At 69.5% G+C, this 26,143-nt stretch overlaps 3 protein-coding genes across 5 annotated transcripts; 1 reads left to right on the forward strand and 2 right to left on the reverse strand.

Annotated features, from left to right (window-relative positions):
- Positions 1 to 937: 937 nt before the first annotated feature.
- CDK5 (cyclin dependent kinase 5) lies at positions 938 to 4,914 on the reverse strand. 2 transcript variants are annotated; one of them, XM_029077528.2, is made up of 12 exons: positions 4,794 to 4,912; positions 4,331 to 4,419; positions 4,173 to 4,240; positions 3,719 to 3,779; positions 3,554 to 3,610; positions 3,331 to 3,426; positions 3,003 to 3,077; positions 2,678 to 2,774; positions 2,066 to 2,135; positions 1,446 to 1,506; positions 1,208 to 1,288; positions 938 to 1,078 (listed from the first exon to the last, which is right to left on the reverse strand). In XM_029077528.2, exons 1-12 carry the CDS (start codon positions 4,828 to 4,830, stop codon positions 992 to 994), a joined length of 879 nt encoding a protein of 292 aa, XP_028933361.1. In that variant the 5' UTR covers positions 4,831 to 4,912; the 3' UTR covers positions 938 to 991. The 2 variants fall into 2 exon arrangements, with proteins under 2 accessions (XP_028933361.1, XP_028933362.1); XM_029077529.2 differs by lacking the exon at positions 3,554 to 3,610 and having other exon boundaries at positions 3,331 to 3,411; positions 4,794 to 4,914.
- A 2,792-nt stretch (positions 4,915 to 7,706) lies between these two features.
- Positions 7,707 to 20,085, forward strand: SLC4A2 (solute carrier family 4 member 2). 2 transcript variants are annotated; one of them, XM_029077522.2, is made up of 23 exons: positions 7,707 to 7,753; positions 9,569 to 9,677; positions 12,033 to 12,234; positions 12,348 to 12,601; positions 12,706 to 12,851; positions 12,936 to 13,156; positions 13,256 to 13,398; positions 13,539 to 13,719; positions 14,208 to 14,343; positions 14,476 to 14,662; positions 14,772 to 14,886; positions 15,038 to 15,222; positions 15,554 to 15,779; positions 15,911 to 16,132; positions 16,300 to 16,448; positions 16,840 to 17,034; positions 17,370 to 17,618; positions 17,714 to 17,803; positions 17,952 to 18,118; positions 18,521 to 18,774; positions 19,379 to 19,548; positions 19,694 to 19,867; positions 19,956 to 20,085. In XM_029077522.2, the coding sequence occupies exons 2-23, from the start codon at positions 9,633 to 9,635 to the stop codon at positions 20,034 to 20,036; spliced, it is 3,792 nt and encodes a 1,263-aa protein (XP_028933355.1). In that variant the 5' UTR covers positions 7,707 to 7,753; positions 9,569 to 9,632; the 3' UTR covers positions 20,037 to 20,085. The 2 variants fall into 2 exon arrangements, with proteins under 2 accessions (XP_028933355.1, XP_028933356.1); XM_029077523.2 differs by lacking the exon at positions 7,707 to 7,753 and adding an exon at positions 8,667 to 8,699.
- Positions 20,086 to 20,271: 186 nt separating this feature from the next.
- FASTK (Fas activated serine/threonine kinase) lies at positions 20,272 to 25,146 on the reverse strand (the record flags this gene model as incomplete). The annotated part of the gene is made up of 9 exons (XM_029078103.2): positions 20,272 to 20,479; positions 20,601 to 20,715; positions 20,829 to 20,940; positions 21,052 to 21,143; positions 21,433 to 21,592; positions 21,740 to 21,953; positions 22,031 to 22,170; positions 23,140 to 23,340; positions 24,930 to 25,146. Coding segments are annotated over 9 exons (1,362 nt in total), but the record flags the coding sequence as incomplete, so codon positions are not given.
- Positions 25,147 to 26,143: the final 997 nt, after the last annotated feature.

The raw sequence follows: 26,143 nt of genomic DNA on the forward strand, positions 1-26,143 counted from the left end.
CAGCTCACTGTGGGCCGTGGGGTCTGTGCCAGGCTTCCCCAGAGTCCGCTCCTCCTCCCGCCCATGCCGCCTCTCCGGCCCCATAATTCCGGGCCGAGAACAGAGCCTCTAGTCCCTGAGAAGTAGCTGCACGTGTGCGTGTCTGTCATCTGTCCTCACCTGCGTGTGTCTCTGTCCATTCTCGCTGGTATGTGTCCTTATCCGTTCTCACCCTTTTATGTGTGTGTGTGTATCCATCCATCCTCACCCAACTCCCCCTGTGGAGGAAACCAACTGGCATCGTCTCCCCCGCCCCTACTACGAGCCCTCTAGGGGTCGGTTGTGCCCAGCGGTGCTGAGTGAGAACAGGTCCAGAGCTACAGACCCCAGAGAGATCAGGCAGCGAGCCAAACAGAAATCTTAGCAAGCCTGCCTTTCCTCCCTTCCCTTATGCCAGTTTTCGCATCAGGCCGAGCTGTGGGAAAGGAGCCTTTTATGAAATTAAATAAAATCCATACAGAGCAGAGGATGACGGCGGGGGGCCCGGGGGGGTGGGACGCCCGGCCCAGGGGTCCTCATTGCCCCCAGCCGGTCCCAGGCTAAACCCAGGTGTCCAGTCCTCCCAGCCCAGCTGGGGTTCAACCCTGGAGGAGGGGGTAATCAGTCCTGCTGCAGGCCCGCCCCCTCAGTACGTTTGACCCTCGTGGGCCAAGGCCTCCAGCTCCCGGCCCCCAGGGCAGCACGGGGCAAGCAGTTCGGCCCAGGCCCGGGAGCCGAGGAAGGAGGGGGTGGGAGCAGGGAGGAGGGTGCTGGGCTGGGGCAGGAGACTGGGCGGTAGGGGGGCGGGGTTGGGGGCGACCGTGCCTGGGAGGGCCAGAAGACTGACAAGTCGGGGCGGTGGGGCGGAGAGGCTGCGCTGGGGGGGAGGGGAGGGAGGGGGGAAAGAGGGGAGGGAGGGGGGAAAGAGGGGAGGGAGGGGGGAAAGAGGGCAGAATCGGGGGACGGGGTAGGGTTAAGGGGGACAGAAGTCGGAGAAGTAGTGGTGCTGCAGGGCCTCGTCTGCCGAGATGCGCTGCACCGGGTTGCACTTCAGCAGGTTCTGGCGGGCCGCAACGGGGGGAGGAGAAGATGGCTGAGATCCCCCTCCTCCCCCAGCTCCTTCGGCCCTCTCCTCCCCTTCCTCCCCTCCCCCCCGGCCGCTCGCCGCCCCGGTTCCCACCCCCATTACCTGTAGCAGGTCCCTCCCGGTGGCATTGAGTTTGGGTACAACGTTGACCAACGAGGTCGTGGCTGGATACATGGGGTATGGCTGGGGAGAGGGGCAGGGTTGCGTGTCAGAGTCGGGCGGGGGGGGGGGGGGGGGGGCACGGCCAAAGGACAGCGGGGATCTGAAGACGTCCGGACTCTCGGGGAGAGTCGGCCCAGGCCCCCTCCCCAGTCGTGGGCGCCCCCTTCCACCCGCACACCTTGTAATCGGGCAGCTTGGTCATCGTCGGCCACTGCTCCTCCGTCGGGGTCCCCAATAGCGTGGGGGGCGGGAGGAGAGGAGGTCAAGGGCCACTCCGGACAGGTTAGCAATTGAGTCGGGGGCTAGGGCCAGGAGCCCCGGGGCTTCTCGAATTAACCCGGTCCGACCCCAAATCCCTCCCAGTGACCCCCCCCACCCGCCCTGCCCGGACACGACTCCTCACCGGCTCCTGTCGAGTCCGGCTGCCGGCTCTCGTCTCCCCCCACCCCATCCCTGCTAGTACCCACCCCTTCACTCACTCCCAGGCCTCCCTCTCCCTCAGATCCCTCGCTCCCTTTCAGACCGAGTCGGGGAAGAAAACACCCCCTTCGGGAAACCTTCCCTGATTGTTTTAAAAGCCCCTCTCCGCCCTTCGGGGATGAGGAAGCAGAGTCTGTGGGGGTGAGCTTGTGATTCCTCAGGGGCTCCCCCTGCTCCCCCAGGTCAAAGAGCCGATACCAAAGGGTCGGGCCAACCGCCACGTGAAACGTCCCCCCCGACCCCGAGCCCCCCCATTCAGGTGGGGGTTTGGGTGAGGGGGTTCCAGCCCCATGAGGAGCGGGGGTGGCGGAAGGATATCTGAAGATCCTTTTGAGCTGGTCGTCCACATCATTGCCGGGGAATAGGGGTCGTCCAGCATTGGCCAGCTCTACCGGGGGCAAGGAAAGGGACTTGGTCACGGCTGTGAGGAGGGGAAGGGAACTAGTTTCTTGGGTTTTTTCAAAACGGTATTTGTTAAGCGCGTACTGTGGGCCAGGCACCGTGCTAAGCGCTGGGGTAGATACGAGCTAATCGGTTTGGACACGGTCCCCGTCCCACGTGGGGCTCACGGTCCTCATCCCCGTTTTACAGATGAGGTCACTGAGACCCAGAGAAGTGAAGTGACTAGCCCAAGGTCACCCAGTAGACAAGTGGAGGAGCCGGAATTAGAACCCAGGTCCTTCTGACTCCCGGGCCCGGTCTCTACCCCTTAGGCCACGTTGCTTCTCAAACTAGGGGGTGGGATTGAGGGTCTCACTCCATGCCAGCCTCCCACGCTCCGCTCTCCTCCTCTCGGCCAAGCCCACCCCGCGGCCCCGCCGAGCGGCCGCCTCAGTGCCGGCCCGGGAACCTCTCCCGCTCCCTCCGGGGAAGGGAGAGGGGAGCCCAGGCCCCACCCGCACCCCGAGACCCCCGCTCGCCGCCCGTCACCTGCGAAGATGCAGCCGGCCGACCACATATCGATGGACGTGGAGTACAGCTTGGCTCCGAAGAGGACGTCCGGCGGGCGGTACCAGAGGGTGACCACCTGGGGAGAGGGCTGGATCCCAAATGGGCCAAGCCCCCTCCCCACCCCATCCCAGAGTGGCCCGAGGGGAGGGGTCCGGGCTGCGGAAGTGGAATCCCCCCTCCCCCCCCCGCCCCCAGTTCCCTGCACCCGACACCGGTGGGAGGGCTCGGGACGGCAGCGTGGCGGGAGGGAGGGGAGAAGCTCTGGGAAACCGGGACTCCCACGGCACCCCCGCCCCGCCCTCACCTCAGCCGAGTAGCAGCGCACGGGAATCCCGAAGGCGCGGGCGAGACCGAAGTCCGCGAGCTTCAACTCCCCATTCTGAGGGGGAGAAAACACCCCAACACGTCAGGTTGACGAGGGAGGGAGGGAGGGAGGGAGGGAGGGAGGGATGGGGGGAAAGGGATAGGACAGACCAGGCTGGGCTTCACCAAGCGCGGCCGACCCCCTCCTCCCCTTCCCCCGCCTCCCTCCCTGCAGGCCGAAGCCACCCCCTGCCCCTGGGGTGCCGGGACCCCAGCCGGCCCCCAGGTGTGCAGGCCTCCCTCTCCCACACCACTCCCTCCCTGGTCACCCGGTTGATGAGCAGATTCTGGGGTTTCAGGTCCCTGTGCAGCACATTCCGACTGTGACAGAATCCGAGGCCTTTCAGCAGCTGGAAGAGAAAGGACTGCGGAGCCGGGGGAGGGGAGGGAGGGGGAGAGAAGGTCATTCACAGAGAGCAGGTCGTTCACCCCGGATCCATCCCGACCCCGCCTCCTGCCCCAGGACCCGCCGGCGACCTCTCCCCAAAACACCTTCACAATCTCCGGGTCCAGATCTCCGTTGCAGCTGTCGAAGTACTTCTTCAGGTCCTGCAGAGGGGAATGTCGGCTGGAACACCTCCGCGGCCCCTCCCCACCCCGCTTCTCTGCGAAGCCCCCCTCCCGCTCTCTCCCTCCCCGTCCCGACCCCTTCCTCACCTGGTCACAAAACTCAAAAACCAGGGTGAGTTTCTTGTCGCTGTGAAGGACGTCGTGCAGCCTGCGGGAGGGACGGGGGGAGACAGGGTGGAGAAGGCCAAGCCCGAACCCCCAGCCCGGCCCGACCCGACCGGGACGGCGACCCCCCGCCCCGAGCGGACGGACCCCGGCCTCTGGACCGTCCGCTCGCGGCGGGCGGGGAACGTGTCCGTCCGGCGCCCGGTAAGCGCTGGATAAACACGCCTGACCGGCTCTAGGCTGGAAACCCCTCGCGGGCCGGGAACGCGCCCGCTCTTGCCGCGGCACCGGGCTCTCCCGAGCCCTGGGTGCCGTGCTCTGCTCTCCCAAGCGCCTAGTACGGTGCTCTGCACCTAAGTGCCGGAAAGGGAGGCCCGATCGACCGCACGACGGGGTCAGTCGGTGTCCTGCAGGCCCTCCCCGCCTCCCATCGGACCTGACGATGTTCTTGTGTTTCAGCTCCTTCAGCAGGCAGATCTCCCGCAGTGCCGAGCTGGGCACGCCCTGCGAGGGGACGCGAGGGGACACGGATGGTCAGTGCCCGGGTCCCGCTCTGTCCTCCTCCTCCTCCTCCTCCCTCTCCTCCTCCCCCACCTCGTCGTCGTCGTCCAGGCGCACCCGCTTCAGGGCCACGATCTCATGCGTCTCCCGGTTCTTGGCCTTGAACACGGTACCGTACGTGCCTGGGGGCGGGGAGCAGCATGGGGGGGGGGAACGCGCACGGGCAGGGCGGGGAAGGGGGTGTGAAGGGGGAGGAGGGGACCGGTGCGTGGAGAAGGGGGCAGGGGAGGGAGGAGGGTGTGAACGGGAGGGGGCCGCAGAGCCAAGGGGTGCGCGTGTGTCCATCGCTGCGGGGGATTCCCTCGGTGGTATTTACTGGGCTCTGGCCGTGCGCGGAGCCCCGCGCTAAGCGCTGGGGAGAGCGCACTGTCCGTTGGCAGGGGCGGGTGCGGCGGGCAGGAATGGAGGACGGACGGACGGACGGACGGCCGGCCAGACGGCCGGGGAAGGTGTCTGCGAGAGGCGGGCGGCAGGGGATGCCCCCCGGTCCCTTTACCTTCCCCGATCTTTTCGAGCTTCTCGTATTTTTGCATCGCGGCGGCGGCGGCGGCGGCCGCAGAGCCCCGAGCGCCTCCTCGGCTCCTCGGCTCCGGCGCCGCCAGGGAGGCGGGTCCCGCTCGGCCCGGTTCGCCCCGCTGGGGACGCCGGGAGTTGGAGTCTTTCGCGGGGCGGCCCGGCGCCGTGGCCCGAGGCCGGAGGACTCCATCTCCCGGCGGCCCCCGCGCGGAGAGGCCGGCCCGGACTACAAATCCCAGAAGGCTCCACTGCGGCAAGGTGCCTCCCGGCATCCCCCGCGCCTAGAGGGAGGGGGGAGGGGGCCCGGCTCGCCGATCTCGCGAGATCTTGCCCCCCCCCCCCCCCCCGCCACCTCTGGCCTACTTAAGCTCCGGGCCCGGCCTGCCCTCCCCACCTTCCCGCCGCCGCTTCGGGTTCTTGTTTCGCGAAGTTCAGGGGTTGGGGAGAAATGTCCGCCGACCCTGCGGGACCGGTTTCTCGTCATTCACCCGGAACGGACCCAGGGCGCTCTCATTCATTCGATAGTATTTATTGAGCGCTTACTATGTGCAGAGCACTGGACCGAGCGCTCCCCCGAAGAGACCGAGCGCCCGTCAAACGGCAAGGGACCGTCTCTATCTGTTGCCGACTCGTTCATTCCAAGCGCTTAGGACGGTGCTCTGCACATAGTAAGCGCTCAATAAATACTATTGAATGAATGCACAGATGGGTAACAGAGAGGGACGGTCCTTGCCCTCTGACGGGCGCACAGTCCGACGGCGGGGCGGTGGGGGGACGGACGGACAAGAACAATAGCAATAAATCGAAACAAGATAGAAGAGCATCTCCCTGAAATGCCGTGGGCCGTGGGGATGGAAGAGAGAGAGAGAGCAGCTGTCTGCGGGGAGGAGGGACGCAATGATTCGGAAGCGATGGACTGAATGATCTGGAGGAAGTTAGGAGGGCCAGGGTGTCGTGGGTGCCGTTGCCCCGCCTGGCCTAGACTAAAATAATCTCGTGCCCCTGTGACTCAGTCTTACCGGATGTCCAGACCCAACCCGTCAATGGGCAGGGATTGACTCTAATCGCTGCCGAATTGTTCATCCGATAGTATTTTAGTCAATTGTATCGATCGAGCGCTTACTCTGGGCAGAGCACTGTACTAGCAGTGCAGAGCATCGTCCCAGCTCGGCCACTTAGCTGCGTGACTGTGGGCAAGTCACTTAACCTCTCTGCGCCTCAATAATAATGTTGGTATTTGTTGGTATTTGTTAAGCGCTTACTATGTGCAGAGCACTGTTCTAAGCGCTGGGGTAGACACAAGGAAATCAGGCTGTCCCACGTGGGGGCTCACAGTCTTCATCCCCATTTTACAGATGAGGGAACTGAGGCACAGAGAAGTGAAGTGACTTGCCCAAAGTCACACAGCTGACAAGTGGCGGAGCCGGGATTCGAACCCATGATCTCTGACTCCAAAGCCCGTGCTCTTTCCCGTGAGCCACACTGCTTCACACTGCCGCAGTGACCTCATCGGTAAAATGGGGATTAAGACGGCGAGCCTCGCGTGGGACGACCTGATTCCCCTGGGTCTACCCCAGTGCTCGGCACATAGTGAGCGCTTAACGAATACCAACAGTATTATTATTATTATTGTTGTCCATCCCAAGCGCTCAGTCCAGTGCTCCGTCCAGAGTAAGCGCTCGATAAAGACGAATGAATAAAAATGAGCTTCCAGGGCCTGGGGACCTGCTCTCTCCGCCCTCCCCGAACCTTCCTGTGGGCCCCGTGCGTGCGGAAGCCCCGCCATCTGAGCCCGAGCGGCCCTGCCCTTCACCCCCCGTCCCCCCACTCTTGCCCCGAGGGGGCTGTGGGCAGATGGGGTGGTTGCCATGGTGACCCGGGCCGCGGTCCTGCCCCCCCCCCGAAGGGTCCGAGCCACCTCAGCCGTCAGGGGGAACGCGATGCCCCCAAAGGTCTCCTCCTCGGGCTCACGGCTCTCAGCTCTCTCGTTCCCCCGCCGGGACCTCTTAAGCTGCGAGGCCTCAGTCGATAGAGCAGGGGCCCGGGAGGATCTGGGTTCTAATCTCCCCCCCCCCCTCCAGGTGCGTGCCGGGTGAGCTTGGGCGAGTCACTTCACCGGGCCTCAGCTCCCTCCTAGTTGCCAAAGGGGGGGAGGAAGGAGATCAAGGCCGTGAGCCCCGTGCGGGACAGGGCCCGTCCACCCCGATTAACGGGCATCTACCCCAGCGCTTAGAGCGGTGGCTGACCCAAGGGGAGCCGCTCCATCACCACCACCCTCCTCCTCCTCCTCCTCCTCCTCCTCCTCGGGAGCGGTGTTAAGTCCTGCCCCCCGTCACCGCCCTCCCTCCCACCCGGCCGGCCGGAGACTTCCTGGTGCGGAGGCCCGGGGGCAGGGGGGACCGGGGCGGTGGGGGAGCGGGTCCCCCGGTGAGCGCTGAGCCGCCGGCCCCTTGCTGACTCAGTTTCCCCGGTGGTGGGCGAGGCTGCTTCCCGCCCCGCGGACACGAGCAGGGAGGCAGGGAGGCAGGGAGGCAGGGAGGCAGGGAGGCAGGGGGCGAGGACCGGCCGGGAAAGTCCCCCCGGGGGCGGCGGGGCGGGGGCGGCCCTGTTCCCGCGTGGGGCCCGGAGGGGGGGGAGGGGAGGGGGAGGGGGAGGGGAGCGGAAGGAGGGGGGTCCCCGCCCTCCTCGGGGTCGCGCACGTCGCGGCGGGGTCGCGCACGCGGGGTGGGGGCGGGGCGGGGCGTTCGCCGTCCTGCCCGCGGCGCCGCCGGGGGAAAGTTGAGTTGGGCGAAGTTGGGCGCGGCGGGGGCGCGCCCCGGGAGCGCGCGCGCGCGCGCGGCCGCCCCACGGGGGGAGCGAGACCCTCCCCATCCCCCCCCCGCCCTCCTCCTCCTCCCCCCGGACCCCCCCCCCCCGGGAGAGGAGCCCGGAGCGGAGCGGGTGAGCGGGGGCCCGAGGAGGAGGAGGAGGAGGAGGAGGAGGGATGGAGGGGACAGGGATGGAGGGGGGGGGCTTGGGTTTGGGGTGACCAGCCCAGGGCGCCGGAGCCTGAAACCTGCAGACCGCGGGCCGGGCCCGGCCGGGGATCGGGGGGAGCGGCGAGGGGCCGAGGCGCGGGGGGGGGGGGGTGGGGGGGGCGGGGAAGGTGACCCCTGGGGTCCCGGGCCGGGAACGGGGGGGGCGGAGGGGGGCTAATCCCGGGGGTCCGGCGGGGGGCGGCGGCGCTAATCCCCCGGGCCGGTCGGGGCCGGTCCCCGGAATGCGCCTTCCCCAGCCCGGATTACGGGTCCGGCCGCTCCGGACAGAAGCCGCTTTGTGCTCCCGAGGGGGGCGGGGAGGGAGGCAGTGCAGGGAGGCAGGGAGGCAGGGAGGGGCGACCCCCCTTCCCCCCCCCCCCCCCCCGGCCGAGCCCCGGCCCCCGCCAGCGGCCCCTCTTCCCCGACCCCCTCGGCGCCCCCTTCCCTTGGGCTCACCCCGACCCCGACCCCCTCCCCGGGCCGCCACACGCAGCCCCTTGACCCCTGACCCCGGGAGCCCCCCGGAGGCCCCGGCCGGGCCCCCTGTCGCGACGCCCACCGCCTGCCGCCCCCCTCCCCCGGACCCCGCCCGTGCCGGTCCCGGGCCCGGCTCCAGCCCTGCGGCTCAGACTTTCCCATGGCGGGGGAGGGGGCGCCGGGCCCGCCCCCCCCGGCCCCCCCCCCCCCCCGGGGTCTGCGTGTTCCGGGAGCTGCGGTCGGGGAGGGTGCGAGATGCCCGGGGGGGGGGGGGGGAGACACGCCCCCCCATCCCCAACCTTGTCACGTGCCCCCTTTTCCACCCCCCCAGCATAAAGCCGGGCCGGGCCGGGCCCTCTCCTTCCCTCCCTCCCTCCCGCGGCTCCCGCTGGGTGAGTGGGAATCCCGCCCCCCCCCCCCCCCGGCTCGCCCCCCACCCCCGATTGCGGGGATGGGGGGGCGGGAGGATCCCGGACCGGGTGTCCGGCGCGCCCCCTCCGCCCCCATCCCACCGGCGCGTCCGGCTCCCTCCGCTCTCGGGCCTTCCCGCCGTCCGGCGCCCTTCGCCGGAGCTTAGCCTCTCTCGTCGGCTCCTCTGGGCTTTCGGGCCTCGGCCCGGTTCCCCCCCCCGACCCGTTTTTTCCTCTCCCTCCCCAAATCCTAGGTAGAGGCCCGGACGCCCACGCATGCGCGCGCCTTCTCCCTTTCTCGCTCGGGTTCCGTGTCTCCTTGGTTTCCGTCCTCCCCTCTGCTCTCCTCCCGCTTCGCCCCGTTCCCCTCTTCCGCCCGGTCGCCCCCTCGGCCTTTCTCGATTCGTCTCCGTCTCCCCCCGCGTCCTCCCCGTCGCCGTCGGTGGAAGGCCCTCCTCCTTCCCCAGATCTCCCGCGGTGCCTTCGCCTCCTGCCCGCCTCCCCGCCCTCGCGCGTCTCCCGCTCTCTGGGCCCCTCTGGGCGCCCCTCCGCGCCCCCGAGGTCTCCCCCGCCCCTTCGGGTACCGCTCCCGGTCCCCTTGGTCTCCCCCGGCCTCCGGGGTCCCTCCCCGCGATCCCGCGGTTCTCCGTCCCCCTCCGGGTCCCGCCGCGGGACCTCGGGGTTTTCCTGACCTCCCGGGTCGAACCCGTGGTTTTCCCTACCCCCGCCGCCCTCGACGCTCGGGATTTTCCCTGACCTCCCGGGTCGCCCTCCGCGATCCCGTGGTTTTCCCTCACCCTGCCCCTGCCCCGCCCCGTGCCACGCTCACGCCCCGTCTCGCCCCCGCCCAGGTTATGCTGCCCCCAAGTTGCCCGGGGAGCCGCCGCGACAGCGAAAAGGGCTGACGCCGCGGCCATGAACGGTACCCCCCGGCGCCCGGGCGCGGGCCCCTTCCACGCCGTGAGTACCCGCCTCGGCCTTCCGAGCCCCCTCTCCCGGGACGGGGGCGATGCCCGGGCGTTCGGGGGGAGGGGGCGGCGGGCCGCCCGGCGGAGAAGGGGGACGGGCGTCCGCTTCCTTACCCGGCCCCGGCCCTTGACCTCCCGGGGATCCGATGTCTGGAACCCTGTGGGTGGGTGTTGGGGGCCGGGGGGGGGGGGGGGGGGGATGCCTTTATTTATCAATCGATCCGTCGTATTTATCAAGCGCCTACCGCGTGCAGGCCGATTCCACTCGGTCGTACTCTCTGAGCGCTTACTGCGCGCAAAGCACCGTACTGAGCGCCTGGGAGGGTAGACTACGGTAGTCGCCTTCCCTGCCCGTAAGGAGTTTTCAGTCTAGAGGGGGAGAGAGACGACAGGACTAAATAAGTAACAGATAAATCGCAGGTACGCACGCCGGTGCCGTGGGGGTGGGAGAGGGGACGGATGAAGGGAGCAGGTCGGCTGAGGCAGGGGGAATGGGAGAAGAGGAGAGGAGGGCTGAGGCCGGGAAGGCTTCTTGGAGGAGATGGGCCGTTATCTGAAGGCGGGGGTGTACAGCCCGGGGTTGGGAGTCGGAGGACGTGGGTCCTCGTAGCGACTCCTCCACTTGTCTGCCGCGTGACCTTGGACTAGTCATTTAACTTCTCTGCGCCTCCGTCACCTCACCGGTAAAACGGGGGTTAAGACTGTGAGCCCCAGATGGGACAACTCGATTACCCTGTATCTACCCCAGCGCATAGAAGCGTGCTCGGCACACAGTAGGCATTTTAACAGATACCCTTTAGAGAAGCGGCGTGGCTTAGTGGAAGAAGCCCCGGCTCGGGTGTCAGAGGTCGTGGGTTCTAATCCCGGCCGCGCCACTTGTCAGCTGTGTGACCTTGGGGAAGTCCCTTAACTTCTCTGTGCCTCCGTTCCCTCGCCTGTAAAATGGGGATGAAGACTGGGAGCCCCAGGTGGGACCACCTGATGACCCCGTATCAACCCCAGCCCTTAGAACGGTGCTCGGCACATAGTAGGCGCTTAACGAACACCGGCGTTATTATTGGGATTAGTTGTAATTATCTCTGGATATGACGGCACTGCATTCAAGCGCTTGGGCGAGGACAGGAGTAAGAGTTGTTGGACGCATTCCCCGCCCGCCGGGAGCTGGGGGGTCTAGATCCTTGAGGTCGGACGGCCCAGGGGGCCGCGGCTGCCAGACCCTCCGAGGCCGAGGAACCCCCGGCCTCGCGGTGGCCCGGGCCGGGCATCGGCATCCCGGACCCCGCCCCCCGTGTCTCCCCGGCCCGGCCCGACCCACGTGTCGTGGCCTTCCTCCCCGGGGAATCATTAACCCCCGCGCGCCTCGGCCCGGGCCCCTCATTGGTCGTCCCGAGTGGCCCCGGCGGGCACGTGACCGGGAAGGTGCGCGGGCTTCCCCTTTCCCAACCCTCCCTCGCCCCCCCCCACCCTCCCACCCCCTCCCCCTCCCACGCAGGGCATGGACTTCCTTCTGCGGCCTCAGGTGCGAGGGGTCCCGGAGACCCCCTCCCCTCTCCCCCGCCGGACCCCCGTTTCCCTCCTTTTTTCGCAGCAGCTGCTGCTGCTCGCCCTCCTCCTCTTCCTCCTCTTCCTCTTCCTCCCCCCCCCCCCCCCACCTTTCCCCGCAGGCCCCCCGGCCCGGCCCGGCCCGTGGGATGTGGCCATCGCCGTGTGTTTGGGTGGGGAGGAAGGGCGGTCGGTCGTTTGCCCGGACTAGCCCAGGGCGGGGGCGCCCCCAGCCCAATCTCTGCCACCCACGTGGAGGGCGGCAGCCCCCTCCCCGGGACCCCGCCCCCTCTCCTCCCCGGCCCTGCCCTTCAGGGGACCCCGGGTCCCCTGGGCTCTTGCCCTGGGCTCTCGCCCTGGTCTCGCCCCTCCCCCCTCCCGTTCACGGTCGCTGACACCGCCAAGGTGGGGACCCCCCCCCCCCATACTCCCCACCCCCCGCCTTCCTCCTGCCCTTGACGATCCCGATGCCCTTCAGGCCCCGAGGCTCCTGAGCAAATATTTGGCGGCGGCTGGAGCGGGGCTCCGGCGGGGACACCGACCGAGGGGGGCGGGGGAGGGTCGGGGGTCCCGGGGCTCGGCCTTGCCCCGCCGCAGTCCGGCGGCGGCGGCGGCGGCGACTCGGCCCGCAGCCGGGCTCCCGCAGGATGACTCAGGTGGGGCGGGGGGCGGAGCTCGGAGGGCCGGGGGGAGGCGAGGGGGGAGGGGGAAGAGGGGCGTCACGGGGCCAGTGGAGATCTCCCGGGAGTCCGGCGGGGAGGGGGCGGACGGGGGGGAGTGACGGTCCCCTCGTCCACCCGCCCAGGCCGAAGCCGAGAGCCCGGGCCCCCCGGCCGGGCCCGGGGCCGCCCCCTTCCCGGAGCCCGAGGACCGGGAGCTGGACCGGGAGCTGGACCGGGAGCTGCACCGCACGCTGGGCCTGGAGCGGTTCGAGGAGATCCTGCAGGAGGCCGGGGCCCGAGGCGGGGACGAGCCCGGCCGCTGCTACGGCGAGGAGGACTTCGAGTGTGAGCGGGGGCCGGGGGCTGGGGCCCACGGGGGGCGGCGGGGCCGGGCCGGGGCCGCCCTCTCCCCCCGCCCGGGCTGAGCCCCCTCCCTCCCTCCGTCCCTCCCCCTCCAGACCACCGCCAGTCCTCCCACCACATCCACCACCCGCTGTCCACCCACCTGCCCCCCGATGTGCGCCGCCGCAAGACCCCCCAGGGGCCCAGCCGCAAGCCCAGACGGCGGCCCGGGGCATCCCCCACCGGGGAGACCCCCACCATCGAGGAGGGGGAGGAGGACGAGGACGAGCCCGCCGACGCCGAGGCGGGGCGGGCGGCGCCCCACGGCTCCCCGCGCGTCACCCCCGCCGCCCCCCCCGCCGCCGTCCAGGTGAGTCGGGGAGGGAGGGGGTCGTCGGCCCGGGCTCGGGCGGGCGGGCCGGCGGGGGTCGGCCGGGCTCGGTGTCCCCGCCGGACCCTGGACCCCGGTTGCAGTTTTTCCTCCAGGAGGACGATGCCGCCGCCGCCGCCGCCGCCGTCCCCGCCGCCGACCGCAGGCCGGAGAGGCCGGCCGCCTCCCCTCCCCCACAGTCCCCCCGCCCCGAAACGGCTCCCAGAGCCGGTAGAGGGGCACAGGCCGGGTGAGTCCGGGAGGGGTCGGGGGGGGGGGCGTCGGTGGGGGGACCGGGGCTCAACCAACCCCGCCTCTCGACGGCGCGTTGCAGGGGTCCCCCCGAGGAGGCCGCGGTAGCCGGCGGCGAGGACGCGGGCGGCCCCGGAAAGCCCCCGGCCAAGCCGCAGCCCGCCGGGCACCGCAGCTACAACCTGCAGGAGCGGCGGCGCATCGGCAGCATGACGGGGGCCGAGCAGGCGCTGCTGCCCCGCGTGCCCACCGACGAGAGCGAGGCCCAGACCCTGGGCACCGCCGACCTGGACCTCATGAAGAGTGAGAGGCGGGCGGGCGGGCGGGCGCGCGGACGAGGGAGGCGGGGTGGGGGGGCCCGGCCCCGTCCGGCCCTTGACCTCCCTCCCCCCCGCCCCCCAGGTCACAGGTTCGAGGACGTCCCCGGGGTCCGGCGCCACCTGGTGCGGAAGAACGCCAAGGGCCCGGTGCAGGGCGGGCGAGAGGGCCGGGAGCCCGGCTCGGCCCCGAGGACCCGGGCCCGGCACCTCCACCAGCCCCACGAGGTGAAGCTGTCTCCCCGGACCCCCCGCCTCCCTCCTCCCGCCGGGCCCCCCGGTCGCCCTCCCCCCGTGCACGCGCCCGCTGGCGCTCGCACTCTCACGCTCGCTCTCCGATGCTCCCCCCGACACCCCCCACCTTCCAGGTGTTCGTGGAGCTGAACGAGCTCCTGCTGGACAAGAACCAGGAGCCGCAGTGGCGCGAGACGGCGCGCTGGATCAAGTTCGAGGAGGACGTGGAGGAGGAGACGGAGCGCTGGGGCAAGCCCCACGTCGCCTCGCTCTCCTTCCGCAGCCTCCTGGAGCTCCGGAGGACCCTGGCCCACGGTGGGGATCCCGTCCCCCCCACGCCTCCGCACGCACGCTACACGCGTGCACCCTGCCAGGTTTCCTTGAGTTCCCGAGGGCCCCGCTCCGCGGTAACCCCCGACTGGTCCTCCCGAAGCTTCAGCGGACCCTGACCCGCGATGGTTCCCCCCCGCCAAACACACACATACCCACCCACCCACCCGGTTCCCGATCTCCAGAGGAAACTGGGCCCTGATAACCCCCAACCGGCCCTCTTGGAATTCTGGAGGACCCTGGTCCTCGGAACCTTTCCCTCCACGCCACTGCTCCCGTTCCCGAAGCCCCGGGAGGTTCTGGTCCGTAGTACCCCACCCTATCAGTCCCCAGCGTTCCCGAGACCCCCTCGGGCCCCTCTCGGTTCCGTAGCGCGGTGGCCCGGCAGCCCCCGCCCCTTCCCGCGAGACGCGCGGGTCGCCCACCCCCGTCCGCTCCCAAGCGCCCCGCTCCCGCCATCCCCTCCCCTCCAGGTGCCGTGCTTTTGGACCTGGACCAGCAGACCCTGCCCGGGGTGGCCCACCAGGTGGTGGAGCAGATGGTCATCTCTGACCAGATCAAAGCGGAGGACCGGGCCAACGTACTGCGAGCTCTGCTGCTGAAACACAGGTAGGAGGCCGCAGCCGCGGAGGCCCCCTCCCCTGCACCCTCCCCCGCCCAACCTCCTCCATTCCCTGGGCCGGGACGACCCCCCGCCGCCCCCTCCCCCCAACGCCGAGCCCCCCCACCTTCTCCCCGCAGCCACCCAAGCGACGAGAAGGATTTCTCATTCCCCCGCAACATCTCGGCCGGCTCCCTGGGCTCCCTGCTGGGGCATCACCACGGCCAGGGCGCCGAGGGCGACCCCCACGTCACCGAGCCCCTGATCGGGGGACCCCCCGACATCCGGTTGGAGATGGAGAAAGAGCTGGGGGGGCCTGAGGGGAAGGTGAGAGGGCGGGGGCCGCGGAGAGGGATCGGGGGGTTCGGGGGAAGGATCCGGAGCCGACCCGTTCCGCCTCACCGGACCCCCCCTACTTTCCCCGCCGTGTTTCCAGCGGGAGCTGCCGCCCCCGGCCCCTCCCACCGGCATCACTCGCTCCAAGTCCAAGCACGAGCTGAAGCTGCTGGAGAAAATCCCCGAGAACGCGGAGGCCACGGTGGTGCTTGTCGGTGCGTCCGGGGGACGGGGCGGGGCGGGGCGGCGGGGCCGGTCTGCTCGGGCCGTGGGTGGGGCGGCGGGCGGGGCGGGGCGGCGGGCGGGGCGGGGCGGGGCGGCTCCCCTCCGGTCCGTCCGACCCGCTCCTCCCCTGGCGGCCCCCAGGCTGCGTGGAGTTCCTGGCCCGGCCCACCATGGCCTTCGTGCGGCTGCGGGAGGCGGCGGAGCTGGACGCGGTGCTGGAGGTGCCCGTGCCCGTGCGCTTCCTCTTCCTGCTCCTGGGCCCCAGCAGCGCCAACATGGACTACCACGAGATCGGCCGCTCCATCTCCACCCTGATGTCCGATAAGGTCAGTCCCGCTTCGAACCCGGGACCGGCTGCCCCTCTCCCGTCCGCGACGGCGGGCCTGTCTTCCGTCCGCTCATCTGATCGCGTTTATCGGGCGCTCGCCGGGTACGGGGCGCCGTACTCGGCGCTCGGGGGAGGACGGCGTAGCGCTAATCGGACACCTTCTCTGCCCGCGACGACCTTACGGTCTAGAGCGGCGGGGACGGACGTCGATACCCTCTGCCTCCCCAAGCCCCTCGTCTCCCTCCTGCCGCTCGGACCCCCGGCTCCCCGGGACTCCCCCCCCCGCTCTCGGCTGAGCGCCTCGTCTTCCTCCTCCCGGGCCCCCGCAGCAGTTCCACGAAGCCGCCTACCTGGCGGACGAGCGGGAGGACCTGCTGACGGCCATCAACGCCTTCCTGGACTGCAGCGTGGTGCTGCCCCCGTCCGAGGTCCAGGGCGAGGAGCTGCTCCGCTCCGTCGCCCACTTCCAGCGGCAGATGCTCAAGAAGCGTGAGGAGCAGGGGCGGCTGCTGCCCGCCGGGGCCGGGCTGGAACCCAAGACCCCCGAGGACAAGGGTACGGGGGCCGCCGGAAGACCGGGCCCCGACGGGCGGGGGGGGGGGGCGGAGCGGCGAGCGGCCACGGCGGCGGGGCCGGGGGGCTGCCGGGGGAGGGGCCGGACCCCCTGACCGCGCCGGGGCCTGCAGCGCTCCTGCAGATGGCGGAGGCGGCCGGGGGGGCGGACGACGACGACGACCCCCTGCGGCGGACGGGCCGGCCCTTCGGGGGGCTGATCCGGGACGTGCGGCGCCGCTACCCCCACTACCTGAGCGACTTCCGCGACGCCCTCGACCCCCAGTGCCTGGCCGCCGTCATCTTCATCTACTTCGCGGCCCTGTCCCCCGCCATCACCTTCGGGGGGCTGCTCGGTGAGGGCCGCGGGGGACGGGTGGGTCGGGGGGCTCCTCGGGACAGGCGGATCGGGGGGGAGCTGCTTGGGACGGGCGACTGAGGGACCGCTTGGCGAGGGCTACCGGAGGCGGGCGGGGGCCCGCGGCCGCGATCCCCCGTGCCCTGCGACCTGTCCCGCCCCCAGGGGAGAAGACGCAGGACCTGATCGGGGTGTCGGAGCTGATCATGGCCACGGCCCTGCAGGGAGTCATCTTCTGCCTGCTGGGCGCCCAGCCCCTACTCATCATCGGCTTCTCGGGACCCCTGCTCGTCTTCGAGGAGGCCTTCTTCTCGGTGATGTGGGCTGGCGGACCGAGGGGGAGGGTCTGGGACGAGGAGGGGGGCCCCCAGTCTCATTCATTCATTCATTCATTAATTCGATCGAATTTGTGAAGGGCTTACTGTGAGCGGAGCACTGTACTAAGCGCTTGGGAAAGTGCAATACAACAGTAATCGGTGACATTCCCTGCCCACCCCAAGGCTTGAATACCGGGGGTCTCTTTGGGCCCGGTCCATCCGCCCCCCGGCCCCGGGCCGGCCCGGCAGCTCGGACCCTCGGGGCGTACTTGAGGGAGGAGTCCAGCGCGCTGACGTCTCGAGTCCGGAGCGGGCCGTGCCCGCGGGCCGTGGGGTGACCGTGCCCCCGGCGCCCGGCAGGGCTCTGACCCCCGCCGGCGTCCCGCAGTTCTGTGACAGCAACGGGCTGGAGTACCTGGTGGGCCGGGTGTGGATCGGGTTCTGGCTGGTGGTCCTGGTCCTGCTCATGGTGGCCCTGGAGGGCAGCTTCCTCGTCCGCTTCGTCTCCCGCTTCACCCAGGAGATCTTCGCCTTCCTCATCTCCCTCATCTTCATCTATGAGACCTTCTTCAAGCTCATCAAGGTTGGGGCGGGCGGGCGGACGTGCGTTTTGGCGGGAGGAGCCCGGGCGGCCCAGTGCATTCTTTCGTTCGGTCCTATTTAAGCGCTTACTGTGTGCGGAGCACTGTACCGATTGGGAAAGTACTACCGTCAACTGTGACATCGCCCGCCCAGGACGAGCTCACGGTGCCCGGGCAGTGTGGGTGTCCAGGAGGGGTGTATCTGTGTGTTTGGGGGGGGGGCCGGGGCGGCAGAGGGCGAGGGTCCCTCCCCTCGGCTGGCACGCTCTGCTCTTCCCGGCTCCGGCCCCCACCACGGGGACCCCGTGACCTCCCGTCCGGTTGTGTCCCCCCCCAGATCTTCCAGGAGCACCCCCTGAACGGCTGCCTGGCCTCCAACGGCTCGGAGCCGGGGCCGGTGGCGAACGGGACGCGGCTGGCGTCCAAGAACGGGAGTCTGCCGGGGGGTCTGGCGGGGGGCCCGGCCGGCGCGCGGGTCCAGGGGCAGCCCAACACGGCACTGCTCTCCCTCGTGCTCATGGCCGGGACCTTCTTCATCGCCTTCTTCCTGCGCAAGTTCAAGAACAGCCGCTTCTTCCCCGGCCGGGTAATGGGGCGTGGCGGCGAGGAGGGCGCGGAGGGCGGGGGTGGCGGGGACCGCCCCCTTGGCCCCCGGTAGGACCACCCTCCCCGTCCCTCCAGATCCGGCGGGTCATCGGAGATTTCGGGGTCCCCATCGCGATCCTCATCATGGTGCTGGTGGATTACAGCGTCGAGGAGACGTACACCCAGGTGAGGGGGGCGGGGCGGTCCCGCACACCGCCCCCACCCCGAGACCCCCCGGAGCGGACCGTGCCCGGCGGGTCCCGCGGCCGGCCCCTCCCCGCCGCGGTCCCCGGTCTCCACCGTTCCCCTGACCGGCCCTCCGCCCCTCCCGCAGAAGCTGAGTGTGCCCAGTGGCTTCTCCGTGACGGCCCCCGGCAAACGGGGCTGGGTGATCAGCCCCCTGGGCGAGGCCAGGCCCTTCCCCGTCTGGATGATGGTCGCCAGCCTCCTGCCCGCCGTCCTCGTCTTCATCCTCATCTTCATGGAGACGCAGATCACCACGTGGGTGGCGGCGGCCCGCGAGGGGGAGGGCTGGAGGCCGACGGAGTCGGTCTCCCCGTTTCCCCAGGAGCCCTCTAAGGGCCGGAGGTCGGGGATCCGGGGGTAGTTCTGAGGCTTTAAGGGGAAGGCCACCCGTTGGGGGGTCCCGTGGGGCCAGGGAGGTTCTCTTGGCCGGACTGCGGCATCGGGGACTCACGGCTTCCCGCGCTGTGGACGCGGAGCCGCGGGGAGGAAGGTTTGCTCGCGCTTAAGCACTGCCCTCCCCGCTCCGTCTCCTCGTGGCTGGCGCGGGCCGGCGGCGGGCAGGTGACGGGTTCGGGGGGCTGCCGTTCGAGCCCCCCACCCCCCTCGTCCGGGCGGAGGGCCTGGCTCAGATCCGCCCCGCCCCGCCCCTCCCCGCAGGCTGATCATCTCGAAGAAGGAGCGGATGCTGCAGAAGGGGTCCGGCTTCCACCTGGATCTCCTGCTCATCGTGGCCATGGGCGGGCTGTGCGCGCTCTTCGGCCTGCCGTGGCTGGCCGCCGCCACCGTCCGCTCCGTCACCCACGCCAACGCGCTGACCGTCATGAGCAAGGCCGTGGCCCCCGGGGACAAGCCCAAGATCCAGGAGGTCAAGGAGCAGCGGGTCACGGGGCTGCTGGTGGCCGTGCTCGTGGGTATGGCCGCCGCGCCGGCTCCTCCCCGCCCCCTCCCCCCCGGCCCCCTTTCCTCAGTGCTCGGCCCAGAGTTCTGCCCCTGGGGGGAGGCTCGGGAACCGGCAGCGCTCCCCGACAGGTGGATCGACCGACCGGTCCCCCGACCCGGGGCTCGTATCTCCCGCGGCGCTCAGTACGCTGCCTGGCAGTGGATACCGCGATTATTAGCAGTAGGTGTAGTGAGCGCTCAACGGATACAAGTTATCATGCGGTGGTCGCTGTCGATCCCTGAGGGCAGGTGGGTGGCCGGGGCTCCTTCCCCTACCCCTCCGCCCGCCCGCCGCGCCGTCGGCGCGGCTCAGTGGCAGGAGCCCGGGCTTGGGAGTCAGAGGTCACGGGTTCGAATCCCGGCTCTGCCACTCGTCAGCTGGGTGACCGTGGGCAAGTCGCTTCACTTCTCTGTGCCTCAGTGACCTCGTCTGGAAAATGGGGATCAACCGGGAGCCTCACGTGGGACGACCTGATGACCCCGTATCTACCCCCGCGCTTAGAACGGTGCTCTGCACAGAGTAAGCGCTTACCAAATACCCACACTATTATCATCATCTCCCCTCCCCGCCAACAGGCCTCTCGATGGTGATCGGGGACCTGCTGCGCCAGATCCCGCTCGCCGTGCTCTTCGGCATCTTCCTGTACATGGGGGTCACCTCGCTCAACGGCATCCAGTTCTACGAGCGGCTGCACCTGCTGCTCATGCCCCCCAAGCACCACCCCGACGTCACCTACGTCAAGAAGGTCGGCGCCCCGGCCGGGCGGGGTGGCGGGAGCGAGGCGGGAAGGACCGGGGGGGGGGGGGGGGGGGGGGGGCGGCGGCGCGGGGGGCGGTCCCCGGGTCCGGGCCCCACCCCCCACGGCCTCACCGCCCCCTCCCCGCCCCCAGGTGCGGACCCTGCGGATGCACCTGTTCACGGGGCTGCAGCTGCTCTGCCTGGCCCTGCTGTGGGCGGTCATGTCCACCGCCGCCTCGCTCGCCTTCCCCTTCATCCTCATCCTCACCGTGCCGCTCCGCATGGTGCTGCTCACCCGCATCTTCACGGAGCGCGAGATGAAATGCGTAAGGAGCCGCCCCCGCCCTCCCCCGCCCCCGCAGCGGCCGGCCCCCTCCCCGCCGGGCCCCCCGCTGACTTCCTTGTCTCCCGCAGCTGGACGCGAACGAGGCGGAGCCCGTGTTTGACGAGCGGGAGGGCGTGGACGAGTACAACGAGATGCCCATGCCCGTGTGACGGCGGGCGGAGGGGGCGGGCCGGGGCCGGGTGGGCGGAGGGAGCGGGGCCTTGGCGGGGACGGGACCACTCCCGCCCCTTCCCGCCTCGTTTTTATTTAAGTGGATAATTTAAGCGCCCCCCCCCTCCCCGGCAGTAAAGTTCTTCAGCCCCCCCCCGCACCTGTGTCTCGGCGTACGTGTGTCCGTGTGGGTGGAGGGGGTGGTCCCGGAGCCTCACAGACCACACGGGCAAGGGGGACGGAGAGTGGCTTTTATCAGAACCAAAGTGCAAACGGCCCCGGGGCGGGGGGCTCGGGCCCGGGGCGGGGAGGGGGGCGGCGGGGAGGTTCCTCAGCCCCCCGCCGGCCCCCGGCGCAGGCCCACGGCGGCGTGCAGCTTCCGGCTCAGGTAGCGTTTCAGTTGGGGGAGGCCCCGCACGGCCTCCAGCTCCGGGTAGGGCAGCTGCGGGGGACAGAGCCGGGGCGTCAGGGGCCCGGGGACCGCCGGGAGGGAGCGGAGCCGGGGACGGCGTGAGGAGCGGGGAGCCGGGGGGATCGCGGGGCGGCGGGGGTGGGGGACTCACGGGTAGAAGGCGATATCCCAGCAGCCGCAGGTGTCGCTCCCGCAGGGCCCGGGAGCCCAGCAGCACGCTCCCGTCGCGACAGAAGTGCCAGCGTTCCTGCACCGTCAGCACCACCCTGTGGAGGGGGGGCCCGCGTCAGCAGGGCCGGGCCGGGGGCGCGGGGGGGCACCCGCCCCGGCTCCCCCGCACCCCCCGCCCCCGTTGCCCCTCCCCCGCCCCGGTCCTCACCTGAGGACAGACTCCTCGGTCTCGGGGGTCGGGCCGGGCGGGTAGGGCAGCGTGAGGTTCTGGCCGGCGGCGGGGAGGACGGCGCCGGCGCCGCTCACGCACAGGAGGAAATCTGGGAGGAAAAGCAAGGCGTCGCTCAGTTTCGGCCCCCGGCTCCCTCCTACCCCACGCTCCCCTCACCCCCCGGGGCCGCCCGGCTCACCCCCCACCCCTCGATCCTCACCTGTCCAGTACCCCGGAGGCACAACTAGATCCTGGCGGTAATTCTCCTCTCCCAGGAGCTGCCGCAGCCCTTCCGCCACCCACCACTTGTGACTGGGGAGACACGGGTGGGAATCAGTCGGGCGACGGTATTTACGGAGCGCCTGCCGCGGGCACGGCACGGTACTAAGCGCAGGAGGGAGTACGATGCCCCGTTCCCCGCCCGCGGCGGGCTCCCGGCCTAGAGCGGTGCGGTCTGGGGACGCTTCGCTTCCCCGCGCCTCGGTCACGTGAAACGGGGATTAAGACCGTGGGACGCGGACGGCGTCCGACCCGACCGGGGGCACGGGGACCCCCTGCCTCAACGGCCCTCCCGCGGAGGGGCCGCCCCCTCCCGCCGCACCTGTATTTGCAGCGGGCGTGGTCGGCGGCGAGGGGCTGGGGGAAGATGGGCACGCGGTGCCGGGGGGGCAGGCGGGGGCCTCGGTACTCGGGGAGCTCCAGCTGCACGGCCGTGTCCAGCAGGGAGAGGTAGCGGTGCATGATGAGGGCGTGGGGGCTGCCTGGCGGGAGGAGGGAGGCTGGGCACGGACCGACGCCCCCCCCCCCCCCCCCCCCGGCCCCCGGGAGCTCCCAGCGGGTTCCGGGGCGCGGAGCCTCGGCCCCCTCGCCCGCCCGCCCGCCCCTCCCAGCGCCGCCCCGCCTTTTACCGATGACGTTGCGGATGAAGGTCGGGGAGAAGACGAGGTACAGGGTGGGCGGAGGCAGGCGGCGCAGCTGGCACAGCGACATCAAGATGTTGACGGTGGCGAGGGGGGCGGCGCCCGCCTCCCGGGCCAGGAGCCGCTCCAGGCAGGGCACGAACAGCTCGTTCCGAGGCAGATAATTCAGTCGCCCGAAGGGCAGCAGCAGCTTCTGCACCACCTGCGGGAAGGGAGGGGGGGGCCGGGGAGTCGGGAAGCGGGGGGATCCCGGGGGGCGGAGGGCGGGCGCGGACTGACCTTGCTGTCCAGCTGGGCCGCCTGGGCCACGAGGAAGTGGGCGATGGCATCGAGGAGGCGGGGCTCCCGGAGCCGGTGCCGGGCCAGGTGCTGGGCAAGTAGCACCACGCCGTGGGGGCTCAGTCCTTCTGGGCCCACCTCTGTGGACACAACCTTGTCACCCCGTGTGTCCCCCCGGGGGAGGGGGCAGCAGACAGGACCCCGCCTCACCCTCTGCCCCCTAGTTTCTCTTTTAAATGGTGTCTGTTAAATGCTCACCGGGTGCCAGGAAGTGTACTAAGTGCTGGGATAGATAGAGGCTAATCAGGTCGGATCCAGTCTCTGTCCCACGAGGGGCTCACAGTCTTCATGGCCGTTTTACAGAGGAGGTAACTGAGGCCCAGAGAAGTGAAGTGACCTGCCCGAGGTCACCCTGCAGGCAAGTGAGAAGCAGCACGGTAGAGTGGATAGAGCGCGGGCCTCGGAGTTAGAAGGTCGGGGGTTCTAATCCCGGCTCCGCCACTTGTCCACAGAGAAGCAGCGTGGCTTAGTGGAAAGAGCCCGGGGTTGGGAGTCGGAGGTCGTGGGTTCTAATCCCGGCTCCACCGCTTGTCAGCTGTGGGACGTTGGGCAAGTCACTTCACTTCTCCGGGCCTCAGTGACCTCAACTGTAAAACGGGGATGAAGACCGGGAGCCCCACGTGGGACAACCTGATGACCTTGTATCTCCCCCAGTGCTTAGAACAGTGCTTGGCACAGAGTAAGCGCTTAACAAATACCAACGTTATGATTATTACTGCGTGGCCTTGGGTAAGTAAGTCGCTTCACTTCTCTGGGTCTCAGTGACCTCCTCTGTAAAATGGGGATTGAGACCGGGAGCCCCACGTGGGACAGGGACCGCGTCCAACCCGATTTGCTTGTATCCACCCCAGCGCTCAGTACGGTGCCCGGCACATAGTAAGCGCTTAGCGAATACCACAATTATCATTATTGTTACTAAGCGGCAGAGCCGGGATTTTGAAGCCAGGTCCTCTGGCTCCCCGGCCCAGGGAGGTCGGCTCCCCCAGGCCCAAAAGAGATTTTCCCCTGGGTCCCCCGCCCTTCACCCTCCCAGGTGGGGCCCCGGGCACCTGCGATGCTGCGCAGCAACTGCCGCGGCGGGTAGCGCAGGAAGCGGTGCCAACTGAGGGCGGCCTCCAGGTCCCGGTGCCCGGCCGGGAGCGCCTCCGCCGCCACCGGCTCCTGCGTCCCGGGCGCGGGCTGCTCCCGGGGGAGCCGGCGCTGCCGCTCCTGCTCCGGCGCCTGGACCGGTGCTCCGTCCTCGGGGACCCCTGCCGGCCGGGGGACGGGAAAAGACAACGTTCGGTCCACGTCCCTCCCCTCCTCGAGGCCCTCCCGCGGCGCGTTCAGCATTCGTTCGTATTTACTGAGCGCTTACTGTGTGCAAAGCACTGCACTACCCGGTTGCCTGTACAGCAGAGACTCCTCACCTTCGACTTTAAAGCCCTCCGTCGTCTCGCCCCCTCCTACCTCACCTCGCCATTCTCCTACCCCAGCCCGGCCTGCAAACTCCGCTCCTCTGGCACCAGCTCGCCGTGCCCAGATCTCGTCTCGCCCCCGACTCCTTTCCCTCCCCCTCGCTAGACCCCAGACCACCACTCTCTTCACCTTCAAGGCCTTGCTAAGGTCACATCTCCTCCAAGAGGCATTCCCCGATGGAGCCCTCTCCCCCCCCCCCCCCCCCCCCCCCCCCCCCCGCTCCCTCTCCCTTCCGCTCCGTCTACATCCTTGAATCCGTGACCCTTGGGCATGCGATATTCTCCCCACCCCCGCAGCACCAGGTACAGGCCTTTAAATCACGTAGTACAAATCACATTAACATCCGTCTTCCCCTCCAGACTGGAAGCTCACTGCGGGCAGGGAACGTGTCTGCCGACTCTTGTCTTCTACTCTCCCATTGGGATAGTTTGGTAAGTGCTCAATAAATACTTCTGGTGATGGAAAGGGGGGGGGGGGGTCCTCCTCCCGGTGGCCACGTCGGTGTTTGGGAATATGTTACATTGCTATATTGGATTCTCCCAAGCACTTAGTACAGTACTTTGCTCAGAATAGGTACTCGATAAGTAAGATGGACTTCTTTTTATGGGATCTGTTAAGCGCTACTATGTGCCAGGTATTGTTCCAAGACACGTTAGCTTGGGAATATGTTATACTGTTCTATCGTACTCTCCCAAGCACTTAGTACAGTACTTTGCTCAGAAGAGGTACTCAATAAGTAAGATGGACTTCTTTTTATGGGATCTGTTAAGCGTTATGTGCCAGGCATTGTTCTAAGACACATTAGCTTGGGAATATGTTATATTGTTCTATCGTACTCTCCCAAGCACTTAGTACAGTGCTTTGCTCAGAACAGGTACTCAGTAAGTAAGACCGACTTCTTTTTATGGGATTTGTGCAGCGCTACTATGTGCCAGGTATTGTTCTCTGGGATACATCCAAAGCAATCAGGTCGGATAGAGTCTCTGTCCCTCTGGAGCTCACAGTCTTCATCCCCCTTTTACAGATGTAACTGAGGCTCAGAGAAGTGAGGTGACCGGCCCAAGGTCCCACAGCAGACAAGCGGCGGAGCCGGGATTAGAAAACGGAGTCGAGATGGGGGTCCTCTTCGCTCCCAGGTGCTGTCTGCTAGACCACTCTGCTTGTCGCTCTGAGTGACTTTATCGGCCGCTTCGGCCTAACGCCTAAACGCATCCTTCCTTTCCCATTCCTCTAGACGGTGAGCTCGCTGTGGGCGGGGAAGGTGCCCCTTTACCCTTCCGCCGGACTCTCCCGAGCGGCCCGCAGGGTGTCCCGCCCGCGGTAAGCGCTCGGTAAATAGGGTCGAACGAGAGAAGCCCGGGACCGACGCCCCCGTCCTCACCGAGCGAGGAGGCGAGGCGCAGGCGGGCGCGGACGGTGCCGGCGTCGAAGGAGGGGCGGCGGCGGGCGACGAGGCGGCTCGGGTCCCGCACGGGGCGCCGCTCGGCCACGGGTCGATGCCACGCGCGAACCCCGGTGGGGTTCCGGCTCTCCGGCCCCGGGGGCCCGGCCCCCCGCTCACCGACCGCCCTGCGGCGGGACCGGGCCGGGGGCGGCGGGCCGGGGAGGCCGGCGGGGACGGGGCGGGCGCGCAGCACCGCGCGGAGCATGGCGCCGGGCGCCGAGGATGCCGCCGCCGCTGTCGGAGAAGGAAGACGGTGAGGACTTTCGGGGGGCTGGGAGGAAAAGTCCCCCACCACTCTCCCACCCCCACGCCCCCTGCCCGTCCTCCCGCCTGGCTCGTTGGGCTCGGGATCCGGAGGCCATGGGTTCCAATCCCGCCTCCGCCACGGATCAGCCGCGTGAGTCGGGGCGAGTCGCTTCCCTGCCGTGGGGCTCCGTTCCCTCGTCCGTCGAAGGGGGGTGAGGCCCGGGAGCCCCGCGCGGGGCCACCCCGTGACCTAGGATGGTCCCGGGCGCTCAGAGCGGTGCTCGGCGGGCGCAGAGTGAGCGCTTCACACCACCGCCCTCCTGCCTCCTCGCCCACGGTCCGGATCCGCCCCCTGCCCCTCGGGCCCCGCCCCCCCCGCCTTGCCGTTGTTTCTCCGGCCCCGCCCCCTGGCCCTCCCATCATCCATCTGGCCCCGCCCCTCACGACCCAGGCCCCGCCCCCTTATCCCTCAGGCCCCGCCCTCTCCCAGCCGCCCTATGTTCCCCTGACCCCGCCCCTCACGACCCAAGCCCCGCCCCTTATCCCTCCGGCCCCGCCCCCTCGCTCCTCTGGCCCCGCCCCCTCTCCCAGCCGCCCTATGTTCCTCTGACCCCGGCCCCTCACGACCCAAGCCCCGCCCCCTTATCCCTCAGGCCCCGCCCCCCTCCCAGCCGCCCTATGTTCCCCTGACCCCGCCCCTCACGACCCAAGCCCCGCCCCTTATCCCTCCGGCCCCGCCCCCTCCCAGCTCCGCCCTTCAACCCTCCGGCCCCGCCCCCCGCTCCTCCGGCCGTGCAGGGCCGGGCCCCTGCCCTCCCCTGCCCTCTCCTCCCCTCCCCGCCCCCGTTCCCCGCGTCCTTTCGTCCCCTGGCGGCTCCCCGCTCCGCCCCCCGCTGTGGGCCTCA

Source organism: Ornithorhynchus anatinus, chromosome 13, assembly GCF_004115215.2.
Source record: "Ornithorhynchus anatinus isolate Pmale09 chromosome 13, mOrnAna1.pri.v4, whole genome shotgun sequence".
Taxonomy (NCBI): domain Eukaryota; kingdom Metazoa; phylum Chordata; class Mammalia; order Monotremata; family Ornithorhynchidae; genus Ornithorhynchus; species Ornithorhynchus anatinus.